At 37.2% G+C, this 24,183-nt stretch overlaps 3 protein-coding genes across 5 annotated transcripts in view; 1 reads left to right on the plus strand and 2 right to left on the minus strand.

The window, feature by feature from the left end:
* LOC120418156 (xaa-Pro dipeptidase) overlaps nucleotides 1-18,638 on the minus strand; it is a 165,859-nt gene extending 147,221 nt beyond the window's left edge. The window contains exon 1 of the mRNA XM_039580454.2: nucleotides 18,339-18,638. The gene's annotated coding sequence lies outside the window, so the exon portion shown is untranslated. The remainder of the gene's footprint in view (nucleotides 1-18,338) is intronic.
* On the plus strand, nucleotides 17,500-18,295 carry LOC120418154 (bolA-like protein 3). Of its 2 annotated transcripts, none has more exons than XM_052708314.1 (3): nucleotides 17,500-17,666; nucleotides 17,873-17,962; nucleotides 18,092-18,139. In XM_052708314.1, exons 1-3 carry the CDS (start codon nucleotides 17,519-17,521, stop codon nucleotides 18,112-18,114), a joined length of 261 nt encoding a protein of 86 aa, XP_052564274.1. In that variant the 5' UTR covers nucleotides 17,500-17,518; the 3' UTR covers nucleotides 18,115-18,139. The 2 variants fall into 2 exon arrangements, with proteins under 2 accessions (XP_052564274.1, XP_039436387.1); XM_039580453.2 differs by having other exon boundaries at nucleotides 17,552-17,779; nucleotides 18,092-18,295.
* A 353-nt stretch (nucleotides 18,639-18,991) lies between the features above and the next one.
* LOC120418150 (uncharacterized) lies at nucleotides 18,992-22,422 on the minus strand. Of its 2 annotated transcripts, none has more exons than XM_052708312.1 (8): nucleotides 22,153-22,422; nucleotides 21,992-22,068; nucleotides 21,762-21,930; nucleotides 21,414-21,707; nucleotides 20,279-21,358; nucleotides 20,083-20,222; nucleotides 19,765-20,024; nucleotides 18,992-19,706 (listed from the first exon to the last, which is right to left on the minus strand). In XM_052708312.1, exons 2-8 carry the CDS (start codon nucleotides 22,050-22,052, stop codon nucleotides 19,068-19,070), a joined length of 2,643 nt encoding a protein of 880 aa, XP_052564272.1. In that variant the 5' UTR covers nucleotides 22,053-22,068; nucleotides 22,153-22,422; the 3' UTR covers nucleotides 18,992-19,067. The 2 variants fall into 2 exon arrangements, with proteins under 2 accessions (XP_052564272.1, XP_052564271.1); XM_052708311.1 differs by having other exon boundaries at nucleotides 22,126-22,422.
* Nucleotides 22,423-24,183: the final 1,761 nt, after the last annotated feature.

The following is a 24,183-nucleotide window of genomic DNA, read 5'->3' on the forward strand; positions in this document are numbered from 1 at the left end:
TGAAAAAATGAAATAACTAACAAAATCAATTGAAAATATGTTTTTTTTTTCAGCTAAAGGAAAACAAACATATTACAACATATTTACTTTTGAAGAATAGAAAAATATACAGAATATTGTAGAAGTCAGACTTTAAAAAAAACTCATTTCTGAAAGAATTGAAAATCTCACAGAAAAAAATGACTGTTCCCCAGAAAATATATTTTTCAAAAATATTTTAGGAGCAAAACTATTTCCTAATTATATCAATCTTTGTAAGAAAGTTAACAAAAATGGTAATTAGAAATTTTGTTTTGCTTTTTTCGCAATTGACATTTTGTTCTTTCGACGATTTGTCCATTCTACCTTTTGTGCACTTTCAGCTTTTTGTACTTTACTTTATCGGATTTTCTAGATATTTTTGAAAAAAAAATATACTCATGGACCTAAAAAACATGCTTGAGGAAAAACAAAAACAAGACAACATAAAAAAAATGAGTCGAGTCCGAACTATAATTCGAAATTATCCAAAGAACATTCAGTTAATTTTCCGGTTCGAACTCAATTTTATAGAAAAAAAAAACATTATTCTTTAAACGCATTAAAATATACTTAATTAAACACATTTCCGAGGTTAAAGATGATTTCAAATTTCGAGATTACACAGAAAAAAAAATCATGGTAATATTACATCTGGGAAGGGGTACATCTTTTATGTCAGAAAAAGGTGTAATTTTACCTCTGGAAATGTGTAATTTTACCACTTTTCTGGTGTAATGTCACTTTTTCAGTCTAAATTGAGGTAAAATTACATCATAAAAGAGGTAATATTCAACCATCAAAAATTACAGCTTCCAAATTTACATTATTTTTTTCTGTGTAGATCAAAGACATTTGCAAAATCTGCATAACCCATTCCCACTTCAAACCCTTTATTTTTTAAAATTTAAAAGGAAAAACGTTACTCAATTCACCTTTAGGTGGTTGGTGCCTTCCTCACATTTAGCGGGTAATGCTTTCCGAAATAGACACAAAAGAGCGGACCTTTCAGAGTTCAATCAATTTCATTATTCAAACCATCAGATTGGGTAGTCAGATCATCATAATTCAGAGTAATTATTTGCTTACAACTTATGGTAGGGTTGTCAGAACTTCAATTTTTTGAACTCGTTAGAAAGGTCTTTTGATTACCTATTCAACGAGAAGTCACATGATATATTCGGACAACGTTTTCATTAAAATATCTAAGACCCGGGCTCCAAAAATTCTTATGAATACCTTTCTAAAAATGTTTAACAATCCGGGACCCTTTTTACAATCTTCCGCACTTTTGTTAAAATCGTTTTTTAGCATAACTTTTGAAGTACTTAACTAAACTTTATAATTTTCAATAGCGACTTATGGGACCCCAAGGCGGATCGAATGAAATTAAAAAAGACAAAATCGGTTGAGCCAGTGCCGAGATCATTTTGATCAACATCCCACCACACACACCGACATTTGCTCAGAATTGGATTCTGAGAAGGGCGTTAGTTATTTAAATATTTCTGTATTTTATAATTTATAAATTACTGTATCTCGAAGCAGTTGCATCGTATCAAAAAGTGATCAAAGACAAACTTGTAGGAAATTTGACGAGCTTTCTGAAAAAAATACACTGAAAGAAAAATACACACCTCTTTCACGATATTTTTTAATTTTTAAGCTTAAAATTTAAATTGAAAGGTGATGTCTCGATTCTCTTTTCGTTCAAAATTTTTGAGGAAATAGCCTAAGATGACACAAAAAGACTCACGAAAAATGCAGCATGGTATGGTTCTCCTAAAAAAATACAAAAATCATTTACAAAAACTGTTTTTTTGAAAAGTGAACTAAACGATAAAATTTTTGAAAACCGACAGTGGGAATCGATTCCCCAGACAATTTTACATATAAGTCTCCATATTGACCATTATCTTATGTTCAATCCGTGGGAAGATACAGTGCACTGCAGTGGCTTAAATATTAAGATGTCGAAAAAATAGTTTTTTTTGTGGTTTTTGGCAATTTCTATATGACAGACTTAAATTTTCAGTCTCGAAAATGTAGTTACCGGGAAACTCGTCCAATTTCCCATAAGTTTGCCTTTGACAGCTTTTTAATTTGACTCGTTGTAATATTGTCGTAAGTTGATTTACTATCCAGGTTTCCACCACACTGAAAAAAATGTACTATTTTCAGTTATGAGCAATGTATTTAGGCTTGTATCTGTATGCCCATTAGGGTGCCCAGAAAAAATGACCCCCTGCTCCACAAGCGGAAAACGGGTTTTTGGATTATTTTAAGCATCTGTGTAAATTTTGAGCGGAATTGGATGAGTTTAACCCATTGATACCCGAGCCTAAAGTTGGTGAAAAATACTTTTTTCATACAAAAATGACTTTTTTAAATTGCCAATAACTTTTCAGGATTGAGTTTTACAGCTTTGGTGTGTTCTACAAAGTTGTAGAGCATTAAATTTCCAATAAGAATCTCACTTTTGAGAATATTTGGATGGAAGTAGCGCACCATGCAGACCAAACCGTAAGAAACTTGGGTTTCCCATACATTTTTTCGATTTTTCCCATACAAACTTCACCTCCGAGTATCAATGGGTAAATGATGACCGATTTTGCTCATATTTGGCCCAGAGTCCTAAAATAGGTCAAGGAACAATATTCAGCTTGTGGAGCGAGGTTTTGAAAAAAAGTCCCATATTCTGGGCACCCTAATGCCCATGTATCCAATTCAATTACTGTTAATGTCAATTATTGGATTTTTAAAAGTTTTAGATAATTTAAGAGTAGTGTTGGGGTAAGACTTGCATCCGCTCTAACTCCTCTTTTAGAAGAACTTGTTTGGCATTTCGCGTAGATGATGCCAAGCATGTTGTGCCAGTGATTAGAGTACACTAATTACGCTAATCTTTAAGGCTCCCGAAGACCCTGAGAATTTATTTTGAAAGCCAAGTGAGATATAGCGTAAGAACCTTTAAGCGCACTCAAAGAGCTTTTAAGAAGTTATTTTAAAGAGCTAAAGAGAACATTACCATGAAAATATCGCTAAATTGTTTTTTCCGAACGAACCAATGTTTTCTACACATTATTCATGCCAAAAACAAGAGGTTTTTGCCTAGCAACAAGCATAGGATTACTTTAAACGAAAATGCCATGTAGAACAAGCTGAGTGCCGTTAAGAAGAGCTCTTAGTGCCGATGCATGTCTGGTTGGGGTCATATTTGTTTCTTGATTCGATTACCACAGTGAAATTTTTCGAATCAGCACTGTATAAGGAAATATACTGCCCCTGATCGCATATATGTCCTATATGCATTTTCATCGGTTTTGAGTTAGTGATGCAGTTTTGTTCAGAATCGCGAGATCTTTCAGAAAAGCCTATAACATCCAATACTTTGTTCTAGAAATCAGGAGGAAGTCAAGTTTTTTCGTGAAAACTTAAAACGTAACCTTAGGTGTGGGACAAACTTCAAATGCGTTATTCTCAGCTTGCTGTTTTTGCATATGGGACATTTATGCGAACATGGGCAGTATAAGACTTTAATAAGTTTCACCAAAAGGTTCAGCCGAATGATATACGATCTCCGGGAAGATGCGAAATTGAGCAGGTTTCTTTTTGAAACTTCTCGCCATCGTCCAGTAAACAACGGAAAAAACCAGCAAGCCGTTTCGTTGGTAAGTTTATGTACAAAAACAAACTCGGCATAGACCAGGCGCGCGCGGAAATTGGAGGAATTTTGTTTTGTATACACCCAGACCCAGGCACGCACTCTTTTATAAAACGAGTTTTTTTTTGTTTTGTTGCTGTACATACTTCTCTCTCCATTTTCTATACATCATCTGACCAGCCTAGCTCTCCACCAGGGTGATGTGTTTTGATACGGATGATTCCTCTTCCTCTCTATAGAAGAGGAGTGAGCTCCCCTTCTTTATGGGTTGCTGTTTGCTCGTGTGTTCCATTAGCGAAGATCGTTGGCTAGAGGAACGTTACTATGGATTCAGTTGGATGAACAGAGGTGCCGAATTAAAAAAAAGGTTTCTTGTAAAGAATTCAAATCCGAGTTAAAAAAAATAAATTCAGTAAAATATTCTGCAAATTATACTTGAAAATTTAAAAATATTTCATGAAATTTCAGAATTTTGTGATAAAATATTTTGGCAACCCTGCCTTCCCGGTTGTTTGTATACATTCCACTTTGCTATCACCTCCCCACTTTCCTCCATCAACCCTTTCCTGCCTACCCCAGAAATCTAGCATTCAAGTGGCCACGCACGCCACCCCTTTCCAAAAACCAGTCTCCTCATCCCCCTTGCTCGGAAATCTCCTCTTTCTGTGTACATTTTTTCCAGTCACTAAACGTTGATTTTTGTATTCCCCGGGAAACGACGATGAACCCCGGTTCCCCCCCTCTCGCGCACTTACACTGACACACTGCGGCGCATTATATACACACATACAAGCTCAAAAATGTTGTTTATAGTTTTATGAATGGGTTTTTGAACTTAGAAATATTCAAGGTTACAGGAAGATAGTGTAGAGGAGAGGCTTGAGAGTAGGAAGTTGGCAGGTTGGTGAAAGCAGCGATGCCTTAGCTAAGGAGGGGGTTCTTGTTTACGACCACAGGGATTAGCGTGTGTGGTGGCCAGTGGCCACATGCCTCGCCGGAATTTGCGTCTTCTCCACAACGACGGAGAAGCTGAATGTTTAGCAGAAACTTTATTACTTTATGGGAAGGCTCGTGGCGGCCTCGAGGACTCCACGAGGAACGCCGCATATCGGTTTGCAGTTTTGCGGGACTGAATGTAAACATGAGAGGATTCCTCGAGGGTGGCCTGGTTTCAACGCAGACATGTGGGCATGTGTCGTGGAGATAAGTTTTGTTTTGTAAATGTTAAATGCATACTATGATTGAATTGAAATATAATACAAAAAATAAAATAAAAATAAAAGCGTTTGGTACGTTATGTCCACGCATCCTTTCTCCTCCTGGAGCTTCTGTGGAATGTGATCCGTTCTCCGTTTTCTCAAATTCAAAAATTTTATTCAACCCAAATTTCTTCTTCTACAATATAATCAACCTCTCTTTCATAAACAACCGTACACGCGCGTGTGTAACATTAGCATAAACACACTTGGCGCTGCTAATTCACGGGGGAAAGGGGACCTGTTTTTCTTTTCTTGTTCAATTCCCGGAACCATCCATATTGGATTCCAAGGATAACCGAGACTTTATGCCGCGCGTACAAGTCGGTTTATGTCAGCTTTTTGTGTGTGCGGTTATGGGGCAATTAGATGAAAACAAGCGCTTTTTATGAGCAAACTGTACACTAGGGGTAAAAAAAAAACATTTTTTTAATCTGATTTTTTAAAATTTTTATTTAATTTAAAATATTTTTTTCTAAGCAAAAGAATTTCTTAAACTGTTCGAAAAATTTGCTCCACATTAACTTAAAACAAGCACCAATTTGTTTGAAGCATGTTCGACCTCAAAGTGATATATGGAGCTCCTCAATTTCGGTTTCCCGAAAATTGCTTTAGCTTAAGCACATTAGCATATGGTTAGGTTTTGACTGTATTTTTCTGCTGCTGCTTTTTTGTTCGATGAAGACGATGAAACTCATGCAGCAGGTGCGTGCTGTTCCACGTGAAGAATGGGTGTTAACACCGGCATCAGCAGGCAGTTGTGACGGTAGGTGATCTAATTTATTGTTTTTTTTTGTTTCTAGTATGTGAAAATGTGAACCAGCTATCATCAAGCTTCAGGAAGTGGATCTGTCTTGTAGTAAGAGGAAATCGGGTTTAAATCGGTCCCAAATTAAGATTTGAATGATTTCTGGAAGGTATTATAACATCAATGATTAATTTCCTTTTTTTTAAATCTCCTTAGTTTTCAAGAGTCTTATTATTTGTCAGCGTGTAAAAGGCTTGGATTTAAAATAAATTTTGCAATATTTTATGAAATTCTATTTAATATTACACCCTGAAATATGTAGCCCATCAATATGGGAAACCTACAAGACCGAAATGTCAAGCTGATATATGCGTTAATCCTTTCGATTTTACATTGGTCTGATGGATGAGCAGGCTAAGACGCCAGTCCGTACTGGGTTGCCAGTCCGCTAGGTGATGGGTTTGAATCCCGTCGATAGTTACTTTTCTTGACGAAGGTGATGTGCATGCTTTTGCATGCGATTTTACCATCGATTGTAAGCAAAAATAAATGTATGAATAAAAAAAAACAAAAATAATAACTAGCCAAGGGTTAACATTTGAATGAGAAAGGTGATTAAAATGCATTTGACACCAGTCGAATTGTTTTGCAATCGTAAGGAAATTGCAAATTATATTTTAACTGTTGTTCCATTCCCTTCAAAAAATGCCAAAAAAAATTTTTTTTGCTATAAACTTATTTTTATTAAGTCCTCAAGGTGCTACGACCAGGTTAGGACCGAGGATCGATCAATCAATACACATCAAATACAACTCCTTACATTCCATACTTAGAGATAAAAAAAAAACATTGCTGAAAATTAAAGTTTTTGTTGAAAAATACTTTAAAACTGAATTCAATCCATAAGCTTCGTAGACATTTTTCTGAAATCTCAGACCCCCCCCCCCCTAATAGACAATTTCCAAACAAAAAAAAAAAATTTGTATGGAGCGTGGATGATCGTTAATCCCCCCCCCCTAAAGGTGTCCACGTTGTTTACGGGTGGTCTCTTGGTTGTAAACTTTTCAAAATTCATCGTACAACGTTTATTTTTGTATCTTTTTTTTATCAAATTAGGCTTTTCAGGTTTCTTACAAACTTTGAATTTTGGAAAAACAGATCGTCTTGTTCAGATAAAAAAAAATTAAAGAAAAAAAATATTTTGATAAATTCATTGATATTTTACCATTTTTTAGGTAAATGTATAACTGTAATAACATACACAACATTTTGTGATACGTTTTTGCTGAAAAAAATGAAAGTTGGGCTTGAAATTTGAAATGTATTCTGAAAAAAATGCAATTGATTGATTTTTCAAATAAAAAAAATCTAGCAAAAATAATTTGTTACCCCAGAAAAGTTTTGAAAGGAAAGGAAACGGAAACAAATTTCATTGACTTTCTGTTTTTCTTTTGAAAAATTTTTTTTTGGAGATTATTAAAAATAATGATATTTTTTTTTAAATAATGTTTGAGATTTAAACATTTTAAAATGTGATTTTTTTCGATTTAATAGAGGAGGCTTAAAGTTTTTGAACAGCGGCCAACATTCAATCTAACTTGAGCTTGCGGGCTATATGTGAAAAATTTGCTTTTATTTTAAACGAATAAATTACGTTATAACAATAGAAAATTTAGATGATTGTTTTTAATTGCATGTATTTTTTACAATTTCATCATTAAAATATTAGAGAACAAAACATGGCTTATTTTTAAATGAAAAAAATAAATAGCCACGATATCAGCATTTCCATGAAAAAAGGTTGTAAAATCATAATACCAGTGCACTTAATTTTCAATCTAAAGTTCAGAAAAAACCTAGTGTTGATGGAAAAAAATATTTTTTTTTGCAAAAAAGTAACTGTACATTGAAATTTAACAAAAATTCAAAATGTTTTTCAACTAGTTCAATTATGCTAAAAATTATTAGCAACACAGAAAAATGCATTTTAAATCGTTTTCAATCGATTGCACGTCTAGTTCCATTGAATTTTTGCAGTTTTTTTTTATATTTTCAACAATTATTCCTCCAATTTTAATAAAATTTGAATAAATTTTGGTCTACCTCAATCTAATGCTAATAAGTAATACCTATGTTTTTGCTATTTTTAAAGTTTTCTACTTTAATCAAGTTTTTAAGTTTTCAGAAATGTTTGATAAAAATTTAACGAAATTACAATTATCACATTTAAACTTTCAATAAGGTGGATCTTCAACAAAAAAATATTTGTGTCGACTTTTAATATTACCGTCATCAGGAGTGACATTGGGTCTTTAGGGTGAGATTTTGTTACGCAAAAATTCTGAAATTTGTATCACCCAATCTCACCCCATAACTAGGGTTAGTGAAATTTCACGATTTCGCGGACAGCGTGAAATCCGCGAAATTTGGCTTTTTCCGCGAAATTCCGTGAAATTTTATGTTTGTATGAAAATGTAACGATTTTTCATAAAATAACTTATCAAACTCAAAAAGGAATAAAAATAATGTCATGAACTACTGTAGAATTAAGCGAGTGAATACCCTGGTTTTATTACTAATATAAGGTTAATGATTTTTGACGGTTTCGTAGACGGCGTGAAATTCGTTAAATTTATAAATTTTCTCAAATCATTGAATGCAAATATGGGCAAAAAAAATAAAAAATAAAAATGTTGAAATAACAAGCCATAGTTTCAACATTTGCATGGAAAAAAAGTTTTAAAATGCATTTTACACTAGTTCAGTAGTTTTGCAATCATTAGTTTTCAAAAAATGTAAGATCTGACGAAAACAAAAATTTTAACAAAAAAAAAACATTTTGCGATAACAAACATCGAAAATTTTCAAAAATTCGAAAGATTTTTAAATCAACCCAAACATTCTTAAAATGATCCCAAACATTCTAAAAATGGAATGAAAAACGCAGGGGAATGAATTTAAAATTTATTTTAGCTGATCCATTGAAATGTTTAAGTTTTTCGAAAAAATATTTTTTTTGTCCCCTGATTTTTCGGGCCAACGGGATGGGGAGAGGGGGGGGAGACAAAAACTTTTAATAAAATTTGTACTAGCCTAACAACTTAATAAATATTTCAACCAAAAAGAAAAGAAATTTTATTAGTTTTCAATTAAAAAGCTTGATTATATATGTGTGTCAAGTTGATATGAACCATTTGAAGAAATGTTGAGATTTTTTAGTTTTTTAAAAACTAGCAAAATTTAGTAATATTTTCATTCGCTGTACTAAAAATTTTAGTGCTATTTTATTTGAAAGGTATAGTTTTGAAAGAAATTAAAAAAATCAAGGTTTGTTTTATTCAAAATAAAATTAAGAGTATTTTTTTATTTTTGGAATCATAATTTAAAAACATAACATTTTTTTTGGGCCTGTTAAATTTTAACGATATTTGTTTATTTGGGTAGATGATTCCCTTGAAAGTTAAAAAATACTCCTTTTTTGTTTTCTCTTCTCATTTAGAATAAAAATTAAGATTTTGTTAAAAATTATATTATTTTTTCAAAATGTTTATAAATTTAGTTTTTGAAAAATGAGCTAAAACCCTTAGAAATATGTTTAATGGGCTAAATGACGCAGAAAATTCTATTTATTTTACTCATTTTGACTGAACAAATCTAGCTTTGATATGAAATTCAATAAAATGTAAAATGATATAACAGAAGCAAATTAGCGAAAACATTTGAGCTTTGTTAGTCGAATATTAAAAGAGCAGTTCAGTAAATGAGAATACGCGTGCCCTACTCATTTTGTTTCAAAAAATATATAGAGCCCATCCAATAACCAGGAGGATTTTTTTTTAATTGGAAGAATTTTTTTGTCGCATTCAAATTTAGTATTTTTTTTTACATAATAATACATAATGAAGCATAAAAAGTAGTTTCTGTGATTTAAACATAGGATTTTCAGAGTTATTTTAACATTTTTCAAGTTCCGCGAAATTTGCGTGAAATTTGGTGTTTTGAAATTGAGGTCCCCGTGAAATTTGCAATTTTCGAGCGTGAAAAATCACTAAGCCTAAACGTTATCAAAAATATGAAGGTTCACAAAGGCCACTTTAAATGATCTTTCAAAATGGGCCCGCGGGCCACAAAAAAATGACCACGCCGGCGAAACTTTGGTTTAATATATTTTTATGAAAACAGGAGACACGCAAAAAAATCTATAAAATCTTTTTTTGCAATTCCGTCGTGAAACTACCTACTTTCTTTTCCTGTCATTCTTGAACGACGAAATAGCCTACTTTTTTGTACCAAAAATAACAGAATCGAATAGCAACACTTTTCGAAATAAATGCTGAAAAGTGCTACTTTTCAGCACTCAAATGGGTGCTGAATAGTTGAACTTTTCAGCACTTGTTTCGGAAAGTAACACTTTTCCACATATGTTTTATTTAAACGATTTACTGACAAAATACATTAAAATTTGACATAAAATTTCACTCAGTGTGTGTTTTTTGGAATTGCAAAAAATGTTGTATGGAACTCGTTGCTAAACTTGATTTTTTCAGCACTCTTCGTATTTATCCAACTCGGTGAACCTCGTTGGATCAATGTACGACTCGTGCTGAAAAAATCCTCTTTTTGCAACTTGTTGCATAAACTACTATTTTGGATTTTTTGCTCGGACTACCATTATGAAAAAATAGTATATATCGGTGTCACTTAAGGGTGCACAGCAACCAAGGAAGTTGTCTTCTTCTTATTCCAAAATTGACAAACTTATGAACCCAATCCTGCAACAATCTGATTGTAAAAATAGACTAATTTTGTTGTAAATCGCTTAGAAGACAGTAATTTTAGGGGATGAATAAAAAATCATGTAGATAGTTCCCGTTGTTTTGAAGATAATAAAATATCTGTAACAAAAATCTTGGTGCAAAAGTTCTGGTTTATGTGCACCGTTATTAGCGCTCATTTTTAAACGGAACCTATTACAGTCCAGACACGATTTTCCGAAGGCCTCGAAAAAAATTACTTCAGATAATCAAATCACGATTTTTTTACGTAAATTTGAGGCATGGCGTTATTAAAATTAAAAAAAAATTAAATGAAATTATTTTTGGACTTTTGACTTAAATAAAGGCTAAAGGCAAAAAAGCGAAAAACTTAATAAAAACACAGTTCTTCTCAAATACTTAAAGTCCGAACTTAGTAACTTGACTGAGAAAGCTACCAACAATCTGTAAATTACAGGATCTTTTGTTTTCTAAGATAAAATCATCAACAGATACATCCGGTGATCCTCGCATTATGATGTTCTGCTTTCGATCACCATGCTTTCATCCGACACAACTAGCGTAACATCGCATTCCCATTTCAAGCCGCCGCTAGTTAACTCCACTCCGCTAACTAACCACGCGCGCTCGTTCAAACTATAAGAAGCCCACTTAGCCATGGTTGACGCGTTAACACGAGACGACAAACGTTCAAAGTGCTTCAGTAAACTCACGCAAGCTCTCACCACACTTTTCAGAGCAAGATCTTTGCGCTGAATACCACACGAAACTGCGCACGTCGTGGCGTCCTCGTTTGTCACCCAAACACACGGACGACGGGACGCGGTGACGGATGTTTACACCACGCTCTCCCCCAAAACCGGTTCATTCCCGTGTGGCGCTTTAAGTGCTAATAAAATCCAACACATTCCGGAGTCAATCCCGGTTTTTGCCTGATCATATCGTTAGCCAGAGACAGAAGGGGGTTATTGTTCTGGAGGCACCTTTTTATGGCCGTGTTCTCGGGCGAGTCTTGCCTGTGGGAAGATGTTCAACTTTGGCTGCCCGACCGAAATCGCTAATCATCACGAAGAAGCGCATGATCGTGATGATGACGATCATCGTCAGTGTTCCCACTAGCCTAAGCCATCGGCTAGGCTAGGTTCATTTTTCTGGTTCAGGTTCACTCCACACGTCGGCAAGCATCGTCGGCTCAGGCTAAACGAGCGCCGTGAGCCATGGTTCATTTGGTTCAAACCAGGCGAGGCTAGCCAAAATGAACCATTGGCTTGAACCAGGCTTGAACCTGATCAAAGAATGTTAGGCTAAACGGCGAGCTCTGTTACACCATGATACTGTTCAACCCTAAATCTACTACTGCGTAACACTGTTACACCATAACATTGTTACACCGTAACAGTGTTACAACGTAGGGACCATCCATAAACCACGTGGACACTTTTTTGGGATTCTGTTACCCCCCCCCCCCCTCTCGTGGACAATTGTCCATACAAAAATAAACTTTTTTGTATGGATCGTGGACAATCGCCATACACCCCCCCCCCCCCTAAAGTGTCCACGTGGTTTATGGATGGTCCCGTAACAGTGATACACCGTAACAGTGTTACACCGTAACAGTGTTACACCGTAACAGTGTTACACCGTAACAGTGTTACACCGTAACAGTGTTACACCGTAACATTCGTTGCAACACAGTGTTACACCGTAACAGTGTTACACCGTAACAGTGTTACACCGTAACAGTGTTACACCGAAACATTGTTACACCGTAACATTGTTACACCGTAACATTGTTACACTGTAACATTGTTACACCACAACATTCGTTGCAACACTGTAACATTGTTACACCACAACATTCGTTGCAACACTGTTACGGTGTAACAGCGTACGAATGTTACGGTGTTATAAATGTTACGGAGTAACAAATATGACGTTGTAACAATGTTACGGTTTAACAATGTTACATCATTATATTTGTTACACGGTAGCATTGTTGCACCGTAACACTTATGCATAGTCATGGTTTTCATTAGCCGGGTTAGCCTGGCTTAAGCCATGGTTCATGGTTCACTGAACCAGGATTGAACCACAAAAGGAGGCTTAAGCCGAACCAATTTTATTGGTGAACCTAGCCTATCCGGTTCATTTGGGAACTCTGATCATCGTAGCCCCAGCAAGACGTGAAGTCTTGTCTTGAGGCAGATGATGCAGGCAGGGTAAAAGGAAAACAAACCAAACTGGAACGAGGATGTAAAGCGCAGACGGAGAAAAACAACAACAAAGCGCAGGGGCCTTCGGGGAAAAGAAGTAAACAAACCTTGGGCTTGAAGTAGAAACAGAAGAAGCAGTGGTGGCCGTACACAACAATAACAACAACAGCGGCTTGAGTTGTACATAAACACATGAAATATGCAACGCTCGATGTTGGCGCGGAAATTGCCACGGCAGTTTGTAGGAAAAACAACCTAGTTACAGAAAGTTTGAAAGTTTTGTACTGTTTACCAATATGACTTGTTTAGAAAGGTACCAAAACACTTAACAGAAATTTCCCCCAAAAGTACTCACAATCTTGATCAGAGTTGCCAGATCTGCAACCATCAAAACTTATCTATTCGGCGGCTTGAAACCTTTCACCAAAATGTTCAAATTCAGGGTCGAAACGTCCTCGATCGTTTCGGAGGAACATCAGACGCGTTCAAGCCGCCAAGTCGCACCTTCTGGACCTTCAAAGATAAATGCTTTTTTCCCCTGCTCTCCACCGAAGCTGATGGTCATCGACGACTCTCCGATCAGTTCTTGGAATTTGTGCTGTGCAGTCGGGCTTTTTTAGTGCGCGGGAAATTTACGACCGTTCCCGAAGATATCGCGGTGATGGTGGGCCAACGCGTGTGCCGTTTAAGACTAAGATGGATGCTGATGAGGCCACTTCGTGGTCACGAGCGGGGAGATTCTGGATTTTGGGGTGCACTGGGTGGCTGGGAGATGTGATGATGACTTTCAGAATCGGTTGGTTTGATTGATCACACAAGTTTGTAACGGGAGTTTAGTGTTGCATACAAGTGTAATTTTCATGCATTGCATTGTTCCAAACAGTAATGGAAAGTTTCGTTGAATTGTATTAGAAGAATTTTAAATTTAAAACATTTGAAAAAGCTTATGCAATTATTAAATAATGACTTATTTTTAATGAAAAAAATATCATTTCAAAAATAGACCAGACTCGATTATCCAAGGTTCGAATATCTGAAGTTCGATTGTCCGAAGGTTTGTTAGAAATATTGAATAAACAAATTATGGACATTTTTTATATTTTTTTTTTACTTTGGTATCAAATTCAAGTTCTGCGGTCCAATTTAATTAAATTTGAGTAATTGATTGTCTGCTATATTACCGTAATGCATTTTCTCAATATTTCGTCGACTTTCTTTTGGCCGCCTTCTTGGATTTCAAATTTTCAAAACGCTTTATGGAATTTTTGTTGTCATTTTTGAGCTCAAAACAAACGAAATCAGACAATGGATCGCATCGGATAAACGAGTCTGAACTGTAGTAAAAAAAATCATTTTATCTAAGCCATTTAAAAAATAAATTTTAAGGTTGTTGTCTTTTTTCTCCAAGATAATTTTTCACAAAAATGTCAGGAATCAAAAATTAATTAAAAACTAACAATTGAAATCTCCCTTGTGAAAAAATGCGCAATCAAATTTGAGACAAAAGCATAAATGTGATAATGCCCAAAGCATTTGGTAATACTTTTTGCTTTAAAATTTTAGAAATCGAACTAGACATTTGTTTAGCCCTTTGTGGCCTCGCTTAGGTACAAGGGACAAAACTTAAAATAAATTAGTTTAGGCTTTAAATTATCTGATTTTCCAAATTGAAAATGTATTTACGAAAATTTCAGTAAAAGCAAAATAAGCCTTAATTTTAGCTTTTTTTTAATTTTCATTACTTGTTGTTTAATCTAATTGTTTATTTATGTAGTTTTTATTCTGGAAATTGACGGAATATTTTTTTCAGTTATACTTTTCAAAGCAATTTTAAATACAAACAGGCTACAATAACAATCTGGCACCACTGCCGGACCAAGACTCCATCTGCAAACGGCTAGCGCAAGTAACAAGGAAAAAAGCTTTCAAGCACACATAAAGTCTAATGTACACTCCGACTGGGATGTGTGTCCAATTTGTAATGTTTGTAATGTATTTTTTAAATTTTAATTGAAGAAAAAAATTCAAAATAAATTGTATTAAATTTTAAGCCAATTTTAATTAAAAAAAAAGTCGTAGTTCAAAGCAGACTCGTCAATTCGAATGAAACTGCATTCAAATTAGTGAATTAAGAAATTATTCAATTAGCAGATTGTCGCTGTAATTGCAGTGAACACAAGTATACCAGTAGTTCTCACACATCCACAAGTAAGCAGGGATGGTATTTTCTCGTTTCCTCGCCGATGGCGAGGGCTTTTAGATATCGTCCCTCGCTCAAATCATCAAATTTTCGGCGTTCTCCCAAAACTGCATCAAGAGAGCGAAGCGAAAACGACGCCGATGAAATAGCGAGCAACGAACAAACCGATGCGTAAGACGGAAAAAAATCTCTCACACAGCCAGTCCCCTCGCTCAAAAAGCAAGAGAAAGAGCAATCGTTAAATTCTCTCGCCCGTAAGCCCTGTAGAAATGAGTTCATTTGTGTGCGTGAGCTCCAGTGTATGTATACAGCAATTTCGTGTGCGTGCCTCTCCGGTTGGAACGATAGTTCCATCGGAGCCAGCGAGAGGGTATTTCTCGTCGATGTGATGGGCTTTCGATATTCGCGATAGCAAGCCGACCATCACTCGGCTGCGAAAGAGAAGAGAAATTTTAAGAGACGAGGAACGCACCGAAATATGCATCAATGATAGTGCGATGGTGATGGTTTACCTACCCTGCAAGTAAGTGGATAAGTCCGTAAAATTTGAAATCGAAGTCTATTACGCAAAACAAGAAGAACTTATTAGAATCAATGAGCAATTTTTTATCAAATTTTATAACCATTTTGATTTTATAACCAAATTTTATAACCATTTTGCGCCTGTGTTTCAAATGTAGGTGGCGCCAAAATGAGGTTACTTGCCAAAAATCGTATTCTTTTCTGCTGGATTTAAGAACAAAATTGCTTATTTCTCATGATTCCCTGCATCAATCTTAATGAAACTTGTTGCAAAAGACGAGAATTTTTTTTTTGCTTCAAAATAATGAACATAATTTTTTGGGTGCGCAAAAATGTGTGACCTTTTACTTTAAAAACGTTACTTAATCCACCTTTAGGTGGTTGGTGCCTTCCTCTCATTTATAGTGATCCCCTAAAGTGTCCACATGTTTATGGATCTCCCCTAACGTTCGCAGCACCTAAGAAGTCCTAATAAAAATAAGTGATGAGTAAAAAAACAGACTACTTACAGACTTTTTGTCAAGTTTTTACAGACACGGCCTTTGAGGAAAATGGCATCCCTCTACACGGCTTTTTCGTGGCGATCAGACCCGACCAGTTAAGGTTATGTGAATTCAGACCATTATTTAAACTGCTTGTAATTTGAGATAGGTAAGTCAGATCTTGAAAATTCTTACTCCACCTAAAAGGTCTTCTCATATGCTTTCTAAAAATATATAACATGTGAGGGTTTCATGAAAAAACAACCCTTTTTACAATAATTTTAGTTTAATATGAAACAGTTTTTTTAACGTAACATATTAAATACATGATAAAACTGCATGAATTTAAATAGCAACTTAGGGGACGTTAAGACGGATCGATTAAAACCATTCCGGCCAAAATCGGTTGAGCCTGTGACGAGATATTCCAGTGACATTGATTTGGTACACATGTCTACATACAGCCAAACACACAGACAATATTTGCTCAGCTGGTGATTCTGAGTCGATATGTACAAAAGAAGGTAGGTCTAGGATGTCTAATTAAAAAGTTAATTTTCCGAGTGATTTTATAGCCTTTCCTCAGTAAAGTGAGGAAGACAAAACATGTTTTGAAACACGAAATAATAAGTTTCCCCGTATATATCAATGAAATAAACCGTTATATAGTTGATAACAGATGTGTTAACGTATATTCAACAATTTGTATTGATTTTTGACAAACTTTCTTGTCAAAAAGTCTAAATTACAATCTTTTTCTAAATTTACAGTTTTCTCATAGAAAAATCAAACAAATATTGGAAAGTTGTGTACCACATTGTTGGAAATAATTTTTGTCATCCGAATCCGGCATAGGTTTTATAAAAATGTTGATTATGAAGGAAAAAACACACTTTTTTAAAAAATCATAGCTTTACGCTATTTGTTTATAGGTGGCGACATGTGTCTTTTAGCTTTGCTGGAAATTCTCTTTAAGATAAAACAAAAAAAAAAATAAGAGATGGAAATAACAATACAGAGCGGATTCGCTAATTCGAATAGAACTGCATTCGAATGAGCGAATCCCAATCCGCTGATTGGAACGACTGACAGCTGTCAAAAGCTTGAAACCACGTGTTCGGAAAGCGTCGAACAAAGGTGTTGAAACGTCAACATCAGTTTGACAACTGGTTTTGACGGTTGAGTGCTTTTTAATTCGAATACGTTCGAATTAGCGAGCATTCGAATTAGCGGACATTCAAAGTAACGAAATTCGAATTATAAAATCCGCTCTGTATGAACTTAGATTTAGTGTATATTTTTATGAAATGTTTTTGTTTTTTTTTTTCAATAAAATAGTTAAATTTTTATTGAAATTTTTAGTCACCTAAATTAAGATTAAGATTTGTATTTTTTATGTTTTGACAAGAATAATGACAAAAAATCTGAACATTATTTTTGAAGAATTGAATACTTATATCAGGTACATACGTTTTTTTACATACAATAAACGTAAACGTAAGAGAAATTCGCATATTTCTTTTAATTTTCTGGACCTTGCTGTATAATGCAAATATACCCACTGTCCACCCACCACGAGCTTATCAAACTCGTGAGCTTTTCGCCCCAAATTGCTGTCTCCGCGTGAGAACACATTTTCCATGGGCGAAGCAAAGCAGGCAATGCTTGATTTCATAACAAATCCGGCAGAGCCAAGAGAGTCGAGAAGCACAAAATCACTGGTGCCGATATATTTTTTCGATTTGGTTCCTTTCACCGAGAAAAAATTACTGAACCAGTTTTTAGCCTGTAAGTTCTAGTGGTAAGATTGCTCGGAGGCAGCTTAGGAAGTTGAGAGGTTCAAAATTTCACACAACATGAGTTCAAATCTCATACGAATCGCTGGCAAGCGATACATTTCGGTGAGTTTCGAGGGTTACGAAAGATGGATCCTTCTGGGAGGTTATGTTTACTCTTGTTTAAAACTTGAAAATTGAACAACCTTGAACTTTCAGATTCTCAGCCGCGTTTGGTCGGGCTCCGCTGGAGCGGCAAAGTACTCCGAGGAATCCTTGAGGAAAACACTTCAGGGCAAATTCCCGCAGGTAAGTCGAAGGCGAAAATTCACCCCAAGTGGTCGCGCTCTTATCAGTGTTGTTTGCTGATAATGGGTAGAGACAATCGAGCAGATTAACCCAGTTATGAAATATTGTTGTTCTCTGGCTTGGTTACAGGCGAAGAACGTTGTGGTCAGTGACATCTCCGGCGGGTGCGGATCGATGTACGAAATTTTCGTTGAAACCACCGAGTTCAAGGGGCTGTCCACGGTGAAGCAACACCGGTTGATCACCGAAACGTTGAAGAGTGAAATAAAGGATATGCACGGGTTGCGGATACACACGGCGATTCCGAGTGAATAAATTTAGTTTTGTTTAAAAGTTTTGAGTTTAAATTTAGTGTAGATAAGCTTAAGTGACTCACCGATAAAGTAGCTTCTCTCTGCAAGGACACTGACCTACTTGACCCACCAATTATTCACTTGCACTTACGCACTTTTTGGCACGACTAGCACCGATCGAACGTCAAACTGGGAATAACACTTCAATTACTCGAACAACTCTTCACTACAGCCGGGAATGGGCTTATCAGAAGTTACAAATTGATAATGGACGCATAAACCGCAATGATAAAACCTCGAACAACTTCAACACACAACGCAAAAACAGTTTGGAAGTTGCACACGGCTTAACACAGCCTAGTAGGCGATGATGCACTCTGGGAACATTGACAGATTGCGTGTTTTGCGTGGGAGGGAGCGAGATGGAACTCGTTTGTTTTTGTTTGTTTTGCACAACTCAGCTGATACGGGCCAGCCTACTTTACCGATCGATGGCAGAACTTGCGGGCGAATCGAGGGGAAATACATCCGTGTAAATTGTTGCGGCTATTCGCCACCAGGTGGCCTAGCACACCCATTCACGAAAAGTGCTAGCAGAGCTGCCAGAATAGCTGTGTTTAGGTACGGTTGTTCGAGCAGACTGGGTTTCGTCATGATAAATCTTGAGCAACATTTGAAAGGGGCGCATGTAGAATTTTGGATGTGATATTTTTCTATTGAACAACAGCAATAACAATACTTTGAGATTGTTTATGCATTAACATACCAATAAAGGTCAGTATACAGCTACTTCCTAAACTTATAATATACTTTTAATTATTTCCAAGAATCTTGAAAACAAAAAATCCTACAACAACCCAAAAAGACCAACCAACTACCACCCTTCCAACACCATTCCTATCCGTAGGACACCGCAATCCCTGATGCTTTATGTTGATCCGCACCTGATCCGGATAGCGACAGTCGTCTTCCAAACACCTCATATTAGATTCGTCCATCTGCACCAGAAAGTACAACGACCTACACTCGGAACCCGCCTCCCCAGAACACAACCCAGTAAAATTAAACCACACGGTATCAACGTCCGAGCTGGTCTTGTGACAAGCCAAATCCGTAAACTGATGGTTCATCGTACCACAAACCGTAAACTCGCCGTAGTTCGCGTTCTGAAACTGAATCCCCACATCCCCGGTGTTCCACAGGAACCGATGATTGATCCGGTACCGCAACTCCACGTTCGGACTCAGGTACTGCTCGTAGTCCTCCCGGATGTTGACGTTTCGCCACGTGTCTCGGTTGGCGGCACTTCGACAGAACGGAGCCACCAGCCGCTGGGGAATCGCTTTCAGCGTGGATGAAAGCAGATCCGTAAACGGCTGCGGATCAACCGAGCTGGACTCGATGATTTTGTAGTGCTCCTCGAACGGGAAGCGGCTGTGGTCCACCGAAGTCTGCGAATGATCATCAGTTAGATACCCTGCAAATCCGCAATTTTAGTAAGAAACCTACAAAGTCCGTTAGCTGACTAAACGTAGCGACGTCGTTGGTGAGAAAGACAAAATACAGATCCGGAAACTGCTCGAACGAAGTCGTCAGCATCCGGCGGGCACTCTCAAAGTCGTTCTGCGCAACGCGTTGGTTCTGCGAGATGACCATGATCACCGGGGAGCTGGCTCCCACCGTTCGGTACGACCGCTCATGGTCCAGCTGGGCGGACAGGTGTGCGACGATCGAGCTGAAGCTCGCGGACAGCGATAGGGTTGAGGGATCTATGGAAATGACAGATTGGTATCTGGGAAAAAGGATCTAGAGATCTTGGGTTCTTACATGATCCTTCGTAATACAGTAGTTGCTCGAAGACGTTAGATAAGCTGTTGGTTCGGTTAACCATAAACTGTCCAGTTTGACCGTTGACAACGGAAATGTGCGATCCGTAGATCGAAATGTCAATCATTTCAGCGACGTGGCTAAAATCATGAAACTATCAGAAAACCAGACGATCTTCAACACCATTGTTACCTACAAGATCATTCGCTGATTCTCGTACACGCTCCTAGAACCATCAATCACCAGTATCAAGTCTACGTTCGGTTTCGTATCGGAATTACCGATCGTACTACAATCGGACAGCGCACCAACCAACGTTGTCGCGTAGCTGAACAACCGATCAACAGCCGCATCACAGTTCCTTCTCATCAGAGAGTCCTCCACCACGACGCTACCGGTCGTGTACTGAAGAACTTGCACAAAATTGAACGTTTCCTGCTTCAATCGATCCTTGTCAATCGACTGCAGAATCCGACCTCGAAAGCAAGCTCGATTGGCGTCTTCCGGCATGGATTGCTCTGCAATCCCAACCGCCGGACCATGATCCCGTTCTTCACCGAAGATCTTTCGGAAGTTCGTCTTACCCGCAGCATTAAACAGCTCGTTCAACGAGTCCTCCTGAAGTTCCGTATTCTTCGGACGCTTTGCCTTCAGCGGACTGTTGTGCAGCTTCCGATCTCGTACATTCTCAATTGCGACAATGGGAATCCCTCGCCCGCTGTAGTACATATCCAATACCTGAGAAAGCCGCAACCGTCTAACTTTACTCACAAAATCCGGTACCTTCTGCGCCAGAAAGTATCCATCGATCCCGGACAAGATCTCACTATCCGTCATCTCCCAGCGTCCTTCGTGACCTGCCGCAAGGTGACGAGCTCTAGGGAAGAACGTATCATTCCACTGCCCAGCTAGTCCAACGCGTAGATCCGTTCCCAAGTAAGGACCCTGATACAGGCAGACTTCCGCAAGATCACCCGCCAACCCGGCAACGTACGTGTTGTCGATCGCTTCCATCGAGCTGAACAGCTTCTCCAGCTGACGTTTGGTATCAACACGCTCCATTGTTTCCAGATTCTCGTACGGATTCTTCTTTTTGTACGCGGAGATAAAGTCGCTGATCCGCACGTTCTGCGGCTGCAAACCTGCAGCGATCGAGGTCACCAGGACTCCTGGCGCAATGGAACCATACCGATCACTGCGATACATTCCAAGCTCCAACGGACACCTCGAGATGGGTCTGTCGAACGTCGTACTGCTCGTTTGGTTACGTTGACTCCTATCGAAAAACCAAGCTGCCTTTAAAGATCTAACCTCAAACCCGCTCAACTCACTTGTTCTTCGTCACCCACGGTGCCTGCGGATTCCTGACTTCCGCTAGCGTTCCCGGACAAACGATCCGCTCGTCACCGCGCTGATACGGCTCGACGGAACTGCTCAGCAGCCGGTGCAGCAAGCAGATCTCCAGCGGACTGAGAAAGCGCTCGAACTCCACCGACCCGGGAATGTTGGACACAAACTGAAGCAGCAGCTTGTACTTGGGGACCATGATTCCGCGGGTGCTGTACGGAGTCAGCAGTTCGGTTTCCTGCAGCCCCGGGGCCTTTTCGATGCCGTCGATACGGAGACTACGGTGAATCATAGCTATTGAGGCAATTCATTTAAGAAGTGGTTTCATTTACCGATGCATCAACTCGACGCTCAACATCCGCATGTCCAGTGTGGTTGGGTTGAGTCGTTCGACCTTGCGGATCAGTTCTAGCAGGAGCTGCTGGTTGAAGCCCACCGACGGAAGGGTCATGTTTCCGCGGTAGCAGTGAATCAACTCCGGTGGAATGTTGTAAGCTTCGACTGTGGAAGGAATTGTGGCGAGTCACGGTGGGACTATGCTTGAAACGGAGGAGTGGCTTACCGAGGAGAAGCGGAACCAGTATGAGGAAGCATGATATGGCCTTTTTAAGGTGGAGTCCCATCGTGTGTGTCCGGCTACTGAAGGGTTTATAAATTAGTACACTAATGAGCTCGAGTTCTTCAGGCCAGGGTTACTTCTCGAAACTATGTAAAGATATTCACTTGTTTATTCATCGATTAGAAATCATGTACGGAAGGCACACTTGATAAAACGGGTCGCATAAGATATTGCATGTATTCGATAAGGTGTGAACTAGGTGATTCATGCTGATTTCATCACTAAAAGATTCGTTTTGTCGTTTTCAGCTTTAGAAACTTTACACTGTTGAAATAATCGAACAAAAGACAAGATCTTTACCAAATCATTAGAAATATTTACTGTTAAATTTTCTTAATAAAAACTGCTTGAATCGATCCTACAGGTTAAGACTATCACGAAAGACTGTGGATATTCATGAACAGGTTGGTATCTTCCACTACTTCATGCTTATCAGCGTGCGTCGATAGATAACGCGAACCAGATAAAGTACGCTCCCGCTCTCAAAGTCTCATAGCCACATGTTGATAGTGGCGAGACCGTGGAAGAGATTTCATCAAAATAAACAATTTTTTTTTGGAGAGCAAGAAATGCTCAAAAGAAGTGTTGTTTGCAAATTTTTGAACAACTACCTTAAATTTTTTTATTGATAGCGTGTTTAGAATACTTATGTTATTGTCATTGCTCAAATTTGTAAAAAAAATTCCAGCAGTACAGTTAAAAAGCAATATTTTTTTAAATAATACCGTATTTAAAACAAATACTCATGTTCTCATACACAGTAAAAAAATCATGATAATATTACATCTGGGAAGGGGTATATCTTTTATGTCAGAAAAGCTGTGTAATTTTACCTCTGAAAATATGTAATTGTACCACTTTTCCGGTGTAATGCCACTTTTTCAGTCAAAATTGAGGTAAAATTACAACATTAAAGAGGTAATATTTAAACTTCCAAAATTACACCTTCCAAATTCACGCCATTTTTTACTGTGTAAACGACATGAAACGTCGTTGTTTTTATGTAAAATTTTAATAGTAGTTTATGCAACAAGATGCAAAAAGAAGATTTTTTCAGCACGAGTCGTACATTTATCCAACGAGGTTCACCGAGTTGGATAAATACGAAGAGTGCTGAAAAAATCAAGTTTTGCAACGAGTTCCATACAACATTTTTTGCAATTCCAAAAAACACACACTGAGTGAAATTTTATGTCAAATTTTCATGTATTTTGTCAATAAATCGTTTAAATCAAAAAAATGTTGAAAAGTGTTACTTTTCGAAACAAGTGCTGAAATGTTCAACTTTTCAGCATTTATTTTGAAAAGTGTTGCTATTCGATTCTGCTATTTTTTGGTACAGAAAAGTAGGCTATTTCGTCGTTCAAGAATGGCAGGAAAAGTAAGTAGTTTCACGACGGAATTGCAAAAAATATATTTTATCTATAACTTTTAATCAAAACTAGAATCAATTTCTTTTTATTGTGTCACCTGATGATTTTAAATCATTGTACAACGTGTATTGTATCACATATTTGTGCATTTATAATCAAATATGGAATCGCAATGACGTGAAAATCATTTTTGTATTTTTTTATTAATTCACTGATATTTTGAAAAGTTTTGACAGCAACAATACGCAACCGAATTTTAAAACTTCAAAAAGCATTTTTAGGCATCAACCCGAACTTTATTTTATTATGTACATATTTTTAGAATGTAATGTTTTTCGAATAAATACTCCGAGTTATAGTTTTTTGCATCATGGGTATGAAATGATCGGCAATTTTTCATACATTTCGAAAGTAGTAATGCTTTTTTTAATACTCAACATTTTCACAAACCTACGCTCTTTCCAAAAAATATTAAATTTTTGTCTTTTGGAATGTGGATATCTAACAAACGGCAATTTTTCTTGCATTTCAATGTTATTTTTTTGGAACTACTTTAAATTTTCACAAAGCTACACTGCCGTTCTACGTATAATTGTCCCATGTTCAAAAAAGTGCAACTGAGAAAAACGCGATTGAAATTTTTCGACCGATTTCTGTGTTTCTACGCATAATTGTCCCGTGGGTTCCTATTCGCCCTACGTGTCCCTAATCACCCCAGTTAGCAGTTTATCACCCTTTTTTGTGATCCTCTTGCTATACAAC

This window comes from Culex pipiens, chromosome 2, assembly GCF_016801865.2.
Source record: "Culex pipiens pallens isolate TS chromosome 2, TS_CPP_V2, whole genome shotgun sequence".
Taxonomy (NCBI): Eukaryota; Metazoa; Arthropoda; class Insecta; order Diptera; family Culicidae; genus Culex; species Culex pipiens.